General features: G+C 41.1%; 1 protein-coding gene across 30 annotated transcripts in view; it reads left to right on the top strand.

Annotated features, from left to right (window-relative positions):
• Positions 1-17,500, top strand: part of Syne1 (spectrin repeat containing nuclear envelope protein 1) — a 471,163-nt gene that overhangs the window by 50,430 nt on the left and 403,233 nt on the right. For 4 of the 30 annotated variants that reach the window (XM_063270589.1, XM_063270568.1, XM_063270587.1 and 1 more), the window contains exon 1: positions 14,799-15,045. The exons of the other annotated variants lie outside the window; for them this stretch is intronic. In XM_063270589.1, the coding sequence (XP_063126659.1) occupies positions 15,006-15,045 (40 nt within the window). In that variant the 5' untranslated portion in view covers positions 14,799-15,005. Of the gene's footprint in view, positions 1-14,798; positions 15,046-17,500 lie in introns of those variants that run through there. 30 annotated transcript variants of the gene reach the window in all.

Here is a 17,500-nt window from a genome sequence, read left to right as displayed (position 1 = left end):
AGGAAGGTGCCTAAGTTGAGGAAATGCTTCCATGAGATCCAGCTGTAAGGCATTTTCTCAGTTAGTGATCAATGGGGGACGGTGCTATCCCTGGGCTGGTGGTCCTGGGTTCTATAAGAAAGCAGGCTGAGCAAGCCAGTGTTAACAAGCCGGTAAGCAGCATCCCTCCATGACCTCTGCATCAGCCCTTGCCTCCTGGTTCTTGCTCTGTTTTAATTTGTGTCCTGACATCCTCTGATGATGAACAGCATATGGAAATGTGAGCCAAATAAACCTTTTCCTCCCCAGCTTGCTTTTCGGTCATGGTGCTTCATCACAGCAATAAATACTCAAGACAGAGCTACAACGTTTTCTCAGGCTGATGTGTCTGATAACTTCTTGAGCCTGTTCCCCTGATAGTACCTTAATACTTCCATGATCCCATGCAGTCTTAATTCCCTCTGAAAGATGTATAAAATAATACTCTTTCTACTCCTAGGAATAAGTCATTTATGAGTTGGCGCTCTGGGGTCTGTGTTATCCAGATGGTTTACTTCTACCTCAGGGGCTCAATCCTCCTCCACCTTCAAATGGAGTCAAAAGCTACTTGTTAGACGGAGTCACTCAGGGCAAGGCACAGATGTGAAACCATTTTATTCCATGTTGAGTAATTCAGTATAGGGAAAGCCGGAGTTCAAGGTGGGTCTCCACTTCCAACTTAGCAGACATTGTCACCCTAATGCGTTTAGGGTGGAGTCAGTGGTTTGTGCAGCTTCAGTTTACGTAGGACTTGCATGAGGAGTGTTTCAGTACAGACTTCTCAGCCTTGTGCCTCAGTTTCTCAAGCAGAAGTTGAGAAACCAAGGCCTGGAGTCTATTAATCCCGAGATTTGGCAGAAAAACCAACTTCACCATTTTGAGCCAAATTTGAAGCAAGCTTTATTAAATAGGAAGTGTTGACCAAGAAGTGGATTTGGTCAGGACTCTTTCCTGGAATTTCCCACCAGAGAATCGCCTCAAGCCACAGAGTTGCATGGCTTTAGAAGAACAAAACTATAGGCCACCTACTTTCCCATGAGGCTTTGTCATTTCCCAAGAACTACAACCCCCAGCATTCCAGGGAGTTGCCTGGTTCCTGGGCAGATGGGGCTTACAGGTTTAGGCATTACAGAGTCAACACCACTCACAGCAGCACCTTCTGATGGCAGTGCTGAAATACCATTATTTAAAAATGAATTTTTGTCAGTTTTATGGGAGAGGCATGTGGGCTTATGCCAATGTGTTAGGGTATCCATGAGAGGCCAAAAGCAGGCGTTGGATGCCCTGGAGTCGGACTTACATGTTGTTGTAAGCCCCCTGAAGTAGGTTCTTCGAACTGAACTCTGGTCTTTTGCAACAACAGTAAGCCCAATTAATTGGGGGGCCATGTCACTATCCCAGAACCACCTTTTGTAGATGTAAATCTAGAGAAATATGATTCATCCCAGAACAGTAAGACCATGTGTCTTCTAAACATTTTTCTCTGGGTGGAGAGGGAGGATGGCTCAGTGGATAAAGTGCTTGCTATGCAAGTGTGAGGACCTGAGAACAGATCTCCTGCATCCATGGAAACAGTAGGCATGGGTGCCTACAACAGAGTGGCTAGGAGGATGGAGGCAGACAGAGCCCAAGGGAAACTGGGCACATTCTAGATGAGTCTTCTAAAGGAGACGGACTTGAGAAAGGATTTCCTGATGTTACACTGCAAAGAGGTTTATCTATCATCTATCTGTCTGTCTGTCTATCTATATCTATCCATCCATCTATCTGCCTGCCTACCTACCTACCTACCTACCTACCTACCTACCTACCTACCTACCTATTTTGTGGTGTGTGCATGTGTGTGTGCATGTGTGTGTGGGTGTACACACATACTTGTGTGATGGTCATCTGTGAATGCATATATGGAGTCAGTGGTAGACATTCTCTCTCTCTCTCTCTCTCTCTCTCTCTCTCTCTCTCTCTCTCTGAACCTGAATCTTATCATTTCATTCTCTTTAAAATTGTTCTTTGGGACTTTTTTTTCCTATTGAAAACTTATAGTGTGTATATGGGAGCCACAAGGGAAAAATCCCCCACTGTGAAGGCTGCTGGGTTATTTGGGCATAGGATTTACATACCAGATGAGGAATTACCATAGATAATGCTCTGATAAACAGTCACTCTACTTCTGTTTGAGGAAGCATAATCCCAAGAATTACTCTTCTTCTCTCATTGTTATTGTTTTTCATGTTTTGTACAGTATGTGTTTAATCATACTCACCTCCCCGATTCTTCCCAGATGTACCTCTCCTACTCAGCCCACCCAACTGTCACCTGTTTTGTTGTTGTTGTTGTTGTTGTTGTTGTTTTTGCTTTTTGTTTTTTGTTTTGTTTTGTTTTTAAAACCTATCAAACTGTATAAAGTGAGGACGTGACCACTCCAAGGTATGGTTGAGGGAAGGTTTTTTATTGTTGATATGAGGGAGAACATGGCCAAAGGCATCTGGAAAAGATCAGAGCAGGGAAAGAAAGTCATGGACTGAACGTGTTCATGAGAAGGGATGGGGGGTGGGTGGGAAGAGAGGAAGATGAGAAAAGCAAGAGAGAGAGAGAGAGAGAGAGAGAGAGCACACCAAGAGAGCACAGAGAGAAAGTGTAGCCAAAATAGCAGAGTTATTTATGAACCAGAAGGTGGGGAAGAAGAGCCTGTGAGCTGGAGAAGTTAGGATAAGGGGTAAGCTGGAAGAGCTGAAGAGAGCCAGCCTGTGTGAGCTTTGTGGTGGGTACTTGAGATGCTGAGAGAGCCTGGAGGGCAGCATGTGCTTTGGTATGCTAATGGGCACCACCACAGATAGCCAAGTGCCCTGGAGTTTCTTTTGGACCGGACACAAATCCAATTTGGGCTGCCCATGTACTCTTGGCCATGTGGCCTTGACTAACGATTTGTCTACCCACCAAAGTCTGCATCCTTAAAGAGAGCTGATTCTCTCTTTCCATGAACCCACCGATTGCCAATAGCTCCTTAGCAAGGGTTTAGAGTTCCTACCCCCCTCCTCTCTCCATGCTGGAATTTTGTCTGGCTTGAGCTTGCATGGGCCTGTCTCAACTGCTGTGAATTCACTCTGCCTTGTCCAGAAAACAGTTTTCTAAGAGTCGTCTACCAACTTTGGTTCTAGTAATCTTCCTTCCTTAAGTTCTACAATGATGTCCTACCCTTGGGAAGAAGGTTGTGGTGAAGATGTAATATATATATATATATATATATATATATATATATATATATATATATGTGTGTGTGTGTGTGTGTGTGTGTGTATGTATATATGAATATATATATATATATATATATATATACATATATGTAACCCACAGTCTCTTGTTCTCTGCACCTTGATCAGATGCGAGTCTCTAAGTTAATGGCATCTACTGTAAAGGAAAGCTTTTCTGGTGAAGGCTGACAGATGCACTAACCTATGCATATAACACCAAGTCGTTAGCGGTCTGATTTGGTTGAAGACTGTGTCCATTTGGCCGAGCAGTAGTAGTAGCTCTCTCTTCCAGCCTATGACCTATCCAGCCAGGTTCTTAGTGTTAGGACAGAGTCCGGCATGGGTTTCAATGTGCAGAGTGAGCCTTAAATCTGAACATAAAGTGGTTGGTTACCCTCGTGACATGTATGCCACTGTGCCAGGTCAGTCATGTTTGTAGATTTTAGGGTTCACAGCGGGTAGGGCAGATGATTCTTTTCTCCTCCAGGGGTATGCATAGATAGCACCTTTGAGCATTATGGACTTAGTGGTTAAAAGTGCTCAAAAGGAATGCTTTTCCTTAAAAATAAAAAAAGATGTATTTGTATTTTATGTGTACTGAATGTTTGGCTGCATGTTTGTATGTCCTCCCAGACAAAGGACATCAGATCCTCTGGAATACATGTTATGGACTACTGTGAAATACTATGTGAGGCCAGAACCAAGGTTCTCTGGAACAGCAGTCAGGAGTACTAACCCCTGAGCTGCTCTTCCAACTCCAGTGCTTTCACTTTTTCAAAAGATTTTTTAATCCTCCTGGGCTGGGAAGATGGCTCAGTGGGTAGAACTTCTGCTATGCAAGTAATGAGATACTGAGGTTAAATTTCTAGAACCCACATAAGACGCTGGGCATAGCCACACACACTTGTAGTTCCAGTCCTGAGGAGGTGGGATTGGAGGTAGAGACAGGAGGATTACTAAAGTGAGATTGCCAGCATTTCTTAAAGAAAGTTAAAATAAAGAATCCATTCACATTTCCATCTATTAGAGGTGCTTGTCTCTCTCCTCTATAGGAAATCTAACTAAATATTCGACCAGTACTCTGTCTCAAAGTGCCTCATCCCTAGCTCCCTCTGTGGCTTATACTTGGTCTTCTATAGCCCCTGGGAATCAGGAGGCATTGCCTAATTAGAGGAGTCTGCAGTCTGTCTGAATGACTCACTGACCCGCTCTCTCCACTCAGGGCTGATTCCTAAAATGTTGATTGGACCAGAAGCAGCTTCCGGTTCCAGCACTCGTGACTGAAACAGTTTTTATGCTCCTGTGCCCTCTACTGAGTGACTTACATGACAGGAAAATATCAAACACATCACGTACTTCGCATAAAACATCAGTAAGCAAAATCCCGGGATGCAGTTTTCTTCTGCAGCTTTGGGCTTTCCATTAACTAACTCTCTTTACTTCCCATTCATGTCTCATCTCTCCCTAGCAGAAGATAAGTTCACTCTGGACAAACTTTTTCCATGGTAAATATTTCCAACTTCAGAGGAAGGGACTTCTGGGTGTGGGCAATGATGGGCTTCGTTTATGGCTTTCTGTGACTAACTGATTTTTATGACATTGGGAAGATCATGACCCCTGGATGTATTTCTGAATCCACAAAAGCACTATAGTTTTTACTTCAGTGGGGATAATTCTTTTATTCTGTTTATTTCCCTTGAAGTCCTTCCAATCTGAATCTCTATTGAGAACAGGAAATGAACATTTTTACGAAAGAAGAGGTCCTCCAGGTCCGAGCTTCATCACAGTTAATGGAGCTGCCCTTAAACAAGGATCATGGAAAGAACCAAAGAGGGCAAAGTGGACAAGCGTAGAACCACGTTTTCGTTTGTAGATGTTTCGATTTGCATAAGTTTGTAACAAACGTCAGCTTGGTTGCTATGGCCCTGAGATATTGAGTATTACCTAATGACAATAGAAATACCAGCCAGGACCTGGGTGAGGCTCTTCTGGTGTAAACATGGGGACTTGAGTTCAGATCTCCAGCACCAACTTAAAAAGCTGGGTGGAGTGTTCATGTCTGCGACCCCAACACTGGGAGCAGAGAGGGGAGGCTCTCTGGGTTTGTGGGTAAGCCACGCCAGAGTGAGCACCAGATTCAAAGAGAAAAACCTTCCCCCAAAGTAAGGTGGAAGTGATAGATGGTACAAGATGTTGACTTCTGGCCTTCATGTGTTCATGAGATGAGTACCAGCACACACAAATAAATAGATATGCATATATGTGTGTAGATATATGTGCATATGTATATGTGTATATATTATTATTATTATGCATATACACATAGAGAAAGAGAGAATATCAGTCAATACCTTTAGTCGTTTGGTGTAGGTATGACAAAAAAATCAAGTTCCTACTTATCTTCTCAAATGCTCAAGACAAAAGAACAGGCCACATATGATTAGGAAGCTGCCCCATCCATCCCTTCCTTAAATGAAGTGATAGGAAAGTTTAGTTCTTATGTCTGCAGGCAGGCTGATCTCTTGGCGGAGACAGACAAACCGTAGGAATTGATAGACAAGCATCATCTGTTTTAAAAAATGAGTTCTAAATAGCAAACAAGTTGCATATCCACAGAAAATGGGTAACCATTTAAAATTAAGTCATGGGCTACGCTTTCCTTGCTGATAATCTAAGACAGTAAAATGATGATATTTCTCCTCCTAGAGGAATTGCCACCTCTCTCCCAGTATTGGGTACAATACAAACAGAGCCATAGGAAGCCAGTTTTGTTCTTGAGAGCTCCTCCCCTCCGTCTGGCAGACGGACACTTTATAGCCATAAGCTTTGCAAAGAAGTCAAGTGTTTGCTTCTCATGACAAGAAGATAAATAAATTTTCTTTATTTATCTAGCATATGTGTACATGCATGACCCTGCACACATGCATATGTGCACATCACGGCATGCACGAATAGCTCAGAGGACAATGTAGGAGTCAATTCTCTCCTTCTATCATGTGAGATCAAACTCACGTGATCAGGCTTGGCAGCGAGTGACATTAGCTGCTGAGCCAAGTCTCTGACCAGTGTGACTCCTTTCAGATGAATTGAAGTATATTTGTATTCTACCCTTCATCTAGAAATGCCTCCTAAAAAGCATAGATGTGGAGCTCAGGGTTGCTGTCACCCCAGAATTCTATGTAGATGTTTGGTCACACTCTCTAAGGAATAGCACTTTTGGTTATTACATGTTATATTTTGTTACTTGATTATTTTTTTATGATTACCCTAGAGCAGTTCTCAGGGAGAGGTCAATGCCAAGGTGTTCTTTTTAAGAAGCGAGACTAGTAATATGTGCTGTGATGTACTCCTAAGAAGGAGACTAGTAATGTGTCTCCTGGCTTTAAATAGCCCCAGAGAACAGAATCAATCAAACAAACAAAGAAAACAAAAACCAAAGCATTGGGAGCTGTTCCTACTTCCTTGGTTTTTGAGGACCCCTGGAGAATACTCTAGCATAGTGTTCAGTGTTGTTTTGACTGAAATTAGGTCACTGAGATAGAAAATTGTCAAAGGGAAAACATCTCTGCAATCCTGCCTGGATTTAAAAACAAAACAACAACAAACGACACAGCCAGAGTAAACATTAGTCTGAGGCAGCAGTTTTAATTCTGAACTAAATCCCTTCCCATCTTGCTTTCCAATAAGAGACATAACTTCTTTTGTCCAACTTCTTCTTGAATCTCCTCAAAGTAGTAGGGTCACATGAGTCGTTCCACCTTTGGGCCCTTTGGAGGAAAAGGTCCAGGGTGGACACTCACCTTCCTCCGACACTTCACAATATCGTGGACATAGATTTCACCATTTTCTTCTCTTCACCAAGGGTAGTGACCATGCAAAGACTTTGGGAACTTTTCTGTCTTTCCCTGGACAACTTCCTGTAGGCCTGTAGAAGGAGCAGATGCTCATTGTTTTGGTTGCTCCTATGGAAGATTACTAAAGCAAGTCTGTCTTCCTAGTACACCCATCTCCTGGTTATTCAGACTAAACGACATAAACAACCAGCCCTGTGAAGCTGGAGATCAAAGATGGCCTCCATGAGCCCTATTCTTAGTGATACAAGACTGGTTGGGCAACTCCAGATGGGCTAAGCTATCCATTTACGTCCTTGGCAACCTCTCTGGTGCCATTCATGAGTCTCAGCGACTTCTTATATTTCAAACGCAAAAGGCACAGGTTAGCTGGGTAAGCATTTGGAAGTGATACTTGGGGGTGGAAGTGAGAGCCTCAGAGGAGTGTTTGAAAGTATATAAAAATATTTTGATATGTTTTCGACCATCAGATACTTGCACAATGCAGGCAAAGTATCAATACTTTATTATTATTCAGTGTTGAATAGAATAAAATCAGATGCATGATTGTGTTTTTCGTTTATTTTGCTTTGACTTTATGGTAATTTATTTAGATCTTATTAGTAGCTTAACCCACCAAAGTGTTTCAGGGAAGCTGTCAGACAGTCTAGACAACAGTGAGGTAATTTCTAGACTTGTGTTTTCTTGGCTTTGAAAATCTTGCTCAGTAAAGTGTAAATCCAACAGGTAGTTAATTAGACTGAAATAACTGACACTCTGTTTCTTTGATAGGCTAAGATCACATTTGGATCACAGGGTATTTAAGAAGGGCCTGTTTATTTCCTTGAAGCTGTCTCCCAGCTGGCTTTTTGCTGTTTCTTGTAGATGGTTTATCAGGATATATAGGTCAAATAAACACAAGCTTTCTCTCAAAAACTGGCAGTTCCTATTCGACCTCAGTTTGGATGAGCATAAGAGCTCACACCTCCAGAGTTTCCTCCCCAAAGACCTCTGTGCAAACTGGGCGGGTGGCTCTAAATTGTCGCAATTACTTGAGGATGTGCTGCATGCGATTGGTGCATATTTTTTTAATCCCACCTTGCTTTTGTTCCCTTGTCATTTCATCATAATCAAATCCCATTCTGACCTACTTTTCCCTTCCTGCTACAGATATATGAAGCCATTCATTGTTTTTAATAGTGTCCCTTTAATGTCACTAGTAACAGCTTTTAATAGTGTTAGGAGTTTAAATCTTGGCTCGCTCCCGAACAAAGCACACCAAGCCAACATGGTTCCACATGAGGTCTAATGAGAGGAGAAGAGTAGAAGGGGGAAAAGTAAAGTAGGTTGACCATGGGCATGTGGATGGAGGAGGGGGTTAGGAGGGGGTCAAGAAGCCCCCATTATAGTCAGGCACAGCTGGCTATTGCCAGGCAACTGTGGGGCAGAGCATACCTGGCTGTTGGACATCACCATGGCTTCAGGTAGCAGCGCAGGCTATCAACATTAATACGGTCTTCTGGTGGCAACATGGCCCCTGGACATCAACATTAGTTTAGATCACAGACAGCCACATAGTTTTTGGTGGTAACCTGGGCTACAGACATCAGCACAGATCCTGGCTGCTGTAGGACCTTGGATCCAGACATGACTTTCAGCAGGGACATGTGACCAGATGACAGCACGGGCCTTTGAATAAATATGGCTGTAGGCATAGCAGTGCATAGAGGTGTCAGTGTGACTTCAGGCTGCAGCACAGACTCCACACATCTGCCAGGGTCTCAGTGGTAGCCTGAGTCCTGGATATCAATGTGGTCTGTGTCATGGCCTGGCTGGTAGCTGAATTGCTGGATTATATATTATCAATGTAACAGGTTCCAGAGTCTCTCTCATTGACTTTATTTACATTTTTAACTTGTATCTTGGTAAATCCTTCCCATGATACGTTCACTTTTGTGTTCTTAATACCCTAGGCTTCACAGCCATCCCTGCACTCCGAGGCTGTGGTTGTCTGACGAAGGCCACTGAACAGGCTGAACAAGCCAGTGGGCAGCTTTCCTCTGATGGTTTCTGCTTAGTACCTGGCCTAGAGCTCCTGCCTTGTTTTCCCCTGATGATGAGCTACTACATAGAAGTTTGTCCGGCACTCTTGGGGTCAGAGTTTTATCAAGGCAATGGAGAAGCAAAGTAGACCACCTTCTTATGTTACCTCAGGCTCAGAATGACTCTCCTCAGCCTTGGTTCTTAGTATGTTTGGCAGCAATTGTTTCAGTAGTCTCATTTCCTTTAATTATCCAAACCTTCTGGATTTATTCCCAGAACCGATCTTTGGTAGCCTCCTCTGTTGTTAAGATGGACCAGAATGTCATTCTGGGCTCTGCACTCTGTCCCAATCTCTGCCATGTTCTTCCTCTGTTCTCACAAAGTGCTACGGAATATGCGAGCAATGCAGTGTAGCCATCCCCGGTTCATTTGCTAGATCTCAGACGACCATTGAAAGGAGGGGGTCTTTCCTCTCTTCTTATCTTCGTAGAGCACCAAGAATGGTCTCTGTGCTTTAATGATCACATCTGAGTGAGAATGAGGGACAAAGGGGTCCATAGAAGCTTCCAAACGATCTTCCATGTGCACCGACCAGACAGAGTGGCTGGGAGAGTTACTCAGTTAAATTCTTTCCTGTTAAGATTATAAACGTTCTAGCAGGAATAGGTTAAGGAAACGGTGTTTACATTTATATTATTTTGAAGAGAGGAATTGTGTTTCATTAAGTAGCATGATTAGAAAGTTAATGACAAACCATGCATCCTTATGGATTAATGGTTAAGATTGTCATGGCATTATATATACACATATATGTGCATGCACACACACATAAACACATATATTCTAGTATTAGTCAACATTTATGAAAGAGAATGAGCTACTTTTAAGAACATGTGAACCTGAAGAACATTATGATAAGTGACATTGCTAAACAAGGAAAAATTATCGCCTACTTTCTGAAGCCTAATTAATAACCAGTTCATGGAAACTATAGAGCAGTGGTCACAGGTACATGTGAAGAAGGTAACACAGGAAGGCTTGGGCCAGATGCTACTAAGTTGCAATTATGTGGGCCAGTAGGACAGCATGATCTACAAAGAGAAGGTCCAGTTTGTTGATTGGTGCAAATAACACATTAATGCAGCCAGGCAGTGCACACCTTTAAACTAGTGGTCTGGAGAGAAAGGCAGGCTGGCTGATCTCTGTGAGTTTGAGGCCAGCCTGGTCTACAGAGCTAGTTCTAGGACAGCTAGGGCTACAAAGAGAACATTTTCTCAGAAATACAATAATAATAATTATTATTATTATTATATTAATACACCAAAAATATTAGGTCTTCTTAACATATATAAAAAGTAAGTAATGCTTGGCTTTATGAATGATTTCACACTATATTTAAGTGTACGAGTCAAAATGGTATATATTCTAAAAATAAAATTAAAAAGTCAATGTTTAAACTAGTGTACTGAAAATTAAAAGATACTTTCTTGTCACACACACACACACACACACACACACACACACACACACACACACACAGAGTTGGGACAGTGTTTTTTGACCTCTGAAATTATATCCTTAATGATGGGAGCTCCTCCAGTGGTCACCATTGTTAGTGAGGTTCGTCTTGGAGTGGTGCCCCCAAGACACCTTGCTGTAAGCTCATTTGTCTTCTGTCTTCTGGCCTGATGTCCCTTTGGCATCCCCACAACCCTGAATTATCTGACAGCACCATAAACCTGTGACTTGGTGCCAAGATTCTCCGTTAACCATGCTTTCAGGCCATTTGAAAGGTTGGACGGAAATTGCTTCAGAATCTATATTCTGCTGCTCCCGAATCTTCCTGTTTCCCCTTGCGTCTCCTTCCAGCCCTGCCTACCGGGTTGCTTCTTTCTGAGCGGGTCCCTATCTTGAAGTTGCTATTATTTCTTGCCGAAAAGAAACACCGTCCTTGAAGCCCAGTGAACCAAAAATAAAAAGGACAAATTGGCTGCTCACTAGAGTTTAAAAAGAGAAAGCCGGTTATGATGAAACAAGCCAGCCTCCTCCTCTAACCCTGTGCCTTTCCAAGCATCTTGTCACTCCTTTTAGTCATGTATAGAGGGACTGAATTTATAGTTAACAAATATGCCTCAGTGTTTAGTGTCAGAAGGCAAGATGGTGAGGGAATAAAAGCATTTAAAGCACCATATTTCCCTTCACACTTACAACTGTTCTTTGTTGGAATGAAAACAAAACGAACAGAAAACAAAACAAAACAAAACAAACAAAAAACCCAAAAAACAAAAACAGGACAAAAAGCAACATAAACCTTTCTAGAGCTTTTGAAAACAACAAAATTGTTGGAATGAAAACAAAATGAACAGAAAACAAAACAACAACAACAACAAAAAAAAAACCCAAAAAACAAAAACAGGACAAAAAACAACAAAACCTTTCTAGAGCTTTTGAAAGACTGGGCATTTAAGGATACTGAATAGAGATTCCTAACCGTCCTTCTCCCCCCCCGCCCCCCCGCCCCGTCTCTTCCCACCGAAAAGTTTCCAGAACACCTAGACAGCGATCTTTTTAAATGTAACTTTTCATCTCCACGGCCCTTACCTACCCCTAAGTAGCTACTTCCTAAATGATGATGAAGCTTATAAAAGAGTGAAAAATCTCCCAGATATTGTATCGGTTTCTCAGGCACATCCTCGCTGGGGCCACTGCAAGAGTATAAAGCAATGTCAGAATGCGTTAAAGTTCTACATCCTTTGACTCTTCGGGGGCTAGGGCCGGTCTTAGTTATACAAGTGAGACCGAGATGAATAAGAAGATTGAAGAGCTAGTGTTGATGATGCTGGGACTGGGCAGGGAGAGGCATAGTAGATAGAAAGTATGAACTAACCCCGACAGTGAATATGGAAGTGTCCCAGGGCCATCTTTTCACTGACTTTAGACTGGCTAGTCCAGAGCACAAATGCTGCCCCCAGGCGGTGAGACAGTGCCTTGCTTTTAGGGGTCAGGATGATTTTATGATTACTGTTTTGATGCCCTGAACATACTGAGATAAAGGAAGCATCATGTTCCAAAATTGCTCAGAAAATATAAGCTCGAATGTCTAACCCTTCCCCAAGAAGCCTTGATTCTCAGTGTTATAAGAAAAAGTAGAGGTAAAAGGGCCACTTCCTGCCTGCCTTTGCTCAAGTTTATGTAGCTAAGAAGTTCTGAAAGGCAAGAGTCGGTGCTCCACTATTGACACAGTAGACACCATGTTAAGTGGATGGATTGAAGTCTAGAATAACAAGAAATAACAATGTGTAACGAACAAAATCAGGGTGCAAAACTAAACAAAGCATTTTTTATAAAGCATCCAGTGAAGGGCTGTTAAATTAAGAGCACTTGCTACTTACAGAGGACCCAGGTTCAATCCCAGCTCACAGATGATGATTGACAACCATTGATACTCCAGTTCTAAGGGGATTTGACATGCTCATCTACTCTGGGTAAGAACTGTATGCACAGGCTGGACAGATATATATGCAGGCAAATGACCCACATGCATAAAAGAAAAATAAATAAATCTCCAAGACAATTAAATGGTTAAATCGTCAAGTGAAATCTTTGCAGTGGCTCTGTGAGGCTTGTGATATCATTTGCATGTCTCTCTTCCAAAGGGGTAAGTTGAGGCATGAAGAGCCTATTCAGATGCTTAAAATCTCACAGTAAATAAGATTTCTACAAGTCTCAGTCAGACGTGTAGCCTTCCCAAAACCCCAGACGTACTTCCGAGAAAACACACATTTCCATTTGCTTCTTGAAGACTAGATATTGTTTTCCTGTAAGTCATTGGAATGATCAATATCTTTTATTCTGAGAACTCCAGGGTACCTAAAGGTTTCATATTAACAATGAACATCACTATCATCAGAGGGAAGGAAAACGAATTGTATTCATCTTGTTTTGTTTGGCGTCAGATTAATAGCCATGGGTATGGTTCAGGTTGATTCCTGTTTTATATGAAGTTTCAGGCCAAGGAATAATTTTATTTGAGTCCTAGAAAGACCAACCCAACTGTGAACACCTCTTGTTTGGTGACCTGACCTTGAACTCCCTTGGGCAGTTTTATGTGGAACTTTTAAATCCCCTTTCAGCTTTTTTTGCTCCGAACCCTTGCCTGTGTATAAGAGGCATCTATCTTAAAACTGTATACTATTTTTACCATGCTCATTTTCATAGCAAATATTTTACTGGATATTTTAGGTATTTACATTTCAAATGTTATCTCCTTTCCTGGTCCCCTCCCCCATCCCTCTGCCTCTGCTTCTGTGATGATGCTCCCCCTCCCACCCACCCATTCCCACCTCACCACCCTAGCATTTCCCTGTACTGGGGCATCTATCCCCCTACACTGGGGAAACGAGCTTTCACAGGACCAAGGGCTTCTCCTATTGATGCCAGACAACGCCATCCTCTGCTACATATGCAACTAGAGCCATGGGTCCCTCCATGGGTACTCATTGGTTGGTGGTTTAGTCCCTGGAGCCTCTGGAGGGGGGGGAGGGTCTGGTTGGCTGATATTGTTGTTCTTCCTATGGGATTGCAAACCCCTTCAGTTCCTTCAGTCCTTTCTCTAACTCCTCCATTGGGGTGCCCGTGCTCAGTCTGATGGTTAGCTGCAAGCATCCTCATCTGTATCAGTAAGGCTCTGGCAGAACCTCTCAGGAGACATCTATATCAGGCTCCTGTTAGCAAGCACTTCTTGGCATCAGCAATAGTGACTGGGTTTTGTGTCTGCATATGGGATGGGGATGGCCTTTCCTTCAGTCTCGGCTCCACTCTTTGTTCCTGTATTTCCTCCCGTGAGTATTTTGTTCCCCTTTCTAAGAAGGAATGAAGCGTCCACATTTTGATCCTCCTTCTTTTTGAACTTTACATGGTCTGTGAATTGTATCTTGGGTATTCCGAGCTTTTGGGCTAATATCCACTTATCAGTGAGTACACACCATGTGCGTTCTTTGGTAACTGGGTTACCTCACTCAGGATGATATTTTTTTAGTTCCATCCATTTGCCTATGAATTTTATGCAGTCATTGTTTTTAATAGCTGAGTAGTACTCCACTGTGTAGATGTACCACATATTCTGTGTCCATTCCTCTGTTGAAGGACATCTGGGTTCTTTTGCATATGTCAATATTCGATGTTTGTAGAAAACTCAGCAAGTTGACTTAACAAATTAAGACACTGTTATATCCCTGTAAATACAAATCAGACAAACAGCATTGAAATATCGGTCTACAAAACATTCGTGTAGTTTCTTCTCCTGTGGCATAAAATTAAAATTGAGAGCATATTTCTAAAATAAATATTCTGGGTGTTTTTCTTTAACCCAAATGATTTTTTTAAACAAACAAACAAAACCTTTTAAAGTTATTGGTGTTTTATTTTTATAGCTTTGTTAGAATTTAATTTGCAAAGCCGTGTGCTCTGAGGTGAACAGTGTGGAGATTTGATGTTTGTATAAACTGTGAAATGACTGCATAATCGAATTATAAGTGGAACAAGAAAAAGAACAAGTTCTGAATTATACAATGGAGAGTGGCTTCTTTTCCTCACCCTGAAAATGCCACTAAAGCTTTTTTCATAAATTGATGTGCACACAGCTCCTGCAGAAGGGCTGGCACAGGAGTTATGCATTTGGTCTGGACGCAGGGGGTAAGGCTGAGGAGCTAAGGCCTGGAATGCCCGCACGGACAGGTTGCTATAGTGATCCTTGAAGGAGAGAGCTGCTCAGCGAGTGACGTTCCCTTAGTGAAAACTGTGTTTGGTTTAGATAGAAATTGAGTTGAGGCAACTTTTGAAAGCCTGTAAGAATAGGTGGACTATGAGGAAAACAATCTACAGGACTCCAGGTGTGATCAAAGGTACTGTTTGCCGCCATTGTTGGGATGCGTGTGAGTGCTTGTTTCTACCACCCATGTGAGCCGGGCTCACAAAACCTGTAAAGAGTGCTCAGAATAGACTTGAAAATAACTCGGAAAGTTTGAGGTATTCGTTTCTTCATATTGTATCTGAATCTAAAATGAATAAAAGTGAAGTGAATGGTATTGATTGTATCTATGGCTTTGGAAAATTTAAAACTATATATAATAAAGACCTAAAATAGTAAAAATGTTCATGATTCTTCATTAGTATCTAAGACTTCAGACATGAGTGCATGAAGGTTGGCCATGTATCTAGGTAGAGCTGAGGATTACCTTAAACTAAACAAAGATGCTATTGAAACCCGACTTACAACACAAGAATTGTCATAGTTTTATCTGTTTTATTTTTATTTCTTGTATAATGACTTTAAAAATTCTAAAGCGTTTTATGTATTTCCTGTCCTCTTGTGAGTATAATGGAATTAATTTATTACATCTTTAATTTTTTCTTATTTCTTTTTTATAGATTTATTGAGTAACAATAGGCAAATTGTATATATTTGATGTATACAACTTAATGTCTTGATCAACATAATTATCAATACCAACATAATTACTATATCATGACTTCAGAAAGCTACTATGTGCTGCAAATGTTTAAAATCTACTCTCGCCAATTTCAGGCATCTAATATTAATTACTAACTGTGCTCACCACTTGTGCAGTCAGCCAGCAGGTTTTGTTCATCCTTTGGACACAGCAACGTGTTCCTATTTTCCTCAAACCCCAGTTTTGACCATCTATATTCATCCTGCTGCTCCTTTTGAATCCAGCTCCTTCAGATCCTAAACATAAGTGAAATTATGTACTCTTTGTCTTTTTGTATTCGACTATTTCACTCACCATGACATGGTTCTCTCATAATGTCACAAGGGAAGTGGGAATAATAATAATGAATCTGTCTCTCTATTTCTTTATTATCTATCTATCTATCTATCTATCTATCTATCTATCTATTCATCTATCTATATATATCTATCATCTATCTACATACATATATAGATAAAATATCTATCATCTATCTACATCTTTTATCTATCCATTTATTCCACGGTGGGCATTTAAATTGGTTCCAAACTTGCATAACATAAGCAATACTGCATGAACACGGTGGCAGATACATTTCTTTAACACGCTGATTCCATGACCCTAGGAAGTATTGTAGAACTGAGATTGTTCAATCGTATGACGTTAGATTATCAACCTGATGAGGAGCTTCTACTCTGTTCTCCATAATGGCTGCACTAAGCATATTCCCAGCCACAAGAGAACAGGCGTTTTCTTTCCTCTTCATCTTTCCTGAGCCTTCTCTTCAGTTACTTGGTAACTACCACCATCCCATGTGTCAGGTCAACACTACATCGTGTCTTTGATTTGCACCCTTTAATAGTTTAATATCGAATGTCTCTCATTTCCTTCTACTTTATTTCCATGTTGTTTTTGAATAATATTTGTGCAGGTTCCTTTCCCCTCTTACATGAAGTTGTGTGTTTCTTGCTCTGGGGTTCTTTGGTTTCTTGCGTGTCTCAGATATTAACCCCTTTTCAGCTGTATGGTTTATGGATGTCTTCTCCCTGTCCACAGTCTATGTATTGTTCACTTTGCAGAACACAAGTGTTAGAACTTTGCAGTTTGATAAAATTTCATTTAGACTTTTCTGTGGGGGATGGTTTTCAGAAAATTATTGTTCAGACCAATGTCAAAAGTTACCTTACATTTTCCTCTGGGAGTTTTATGGCTTTGGGACTAGAAATGTTTAAATCCCTGTATTTAAATTTGATTTCTGTCTGTAATTAAATGCACAAGCCAACTTAATTTTCTAAGTATATGCCTTGTTCTCATAGAACCTTTGATTGAAGAGAGTCCCTCTTCGTTGTGTATTCTTGTTACCTTGCCAAAAGATTAACTCACTGTGTTCTGCATGATTCTTTTTTCTTCTGTGTTTTCAATTCTGTCCCTTGTTTGTTTCAGTTTCTATTCAAGTATTATACAATTTGATTATTGTAGTAAGATAATGTAAAATTAATAAAAGTGATTCATCCACTTTTGGGTTTTTCTCAATTGTTACCTATGCATCTATTTTATGTTTTTGTGTTTTAGTTGTTATGCTTTAAGGTGTTCTCCAAAGCTGTCATTTCTGTTTATTTCTGAAAATGAGATATTGAATTCTACTACTATTATCGTACTTTAACTCTATGTTAACCTTCCTTTTTGTTAGTATTCATTATGTATAATTGAGTACTCCAAATGTTAAAGTATGTATACATACATATCTAATATGTTATAGTCCATTAATGAATGGATGGGTCTGTAGAAAGCTAAAGAAAGTAAGTCGCAGGCAAAAATACACTTTCTCATTAAGTGGACTTCTTAGGGGTCTGAAAGGATTGCTCAG

This window comes from Rattus norvegicus, chromosome 1, assembly GCF_036323735.1.
Source record: "Rattus norvegicus strain BN/NHsdMcwi chromosome 1, GRCr8, whole genome shotgun sequence".
NCBI lineage: Eukaryota > Metazoa > Chordata > Mammalia > Rodentia > Muridae > Rattus > Rattus norvegicus.
Note: the sequence above shows the minus strand (reverse complement) of the source record. Positions and strands in the feature narration are given on the sequence as shown.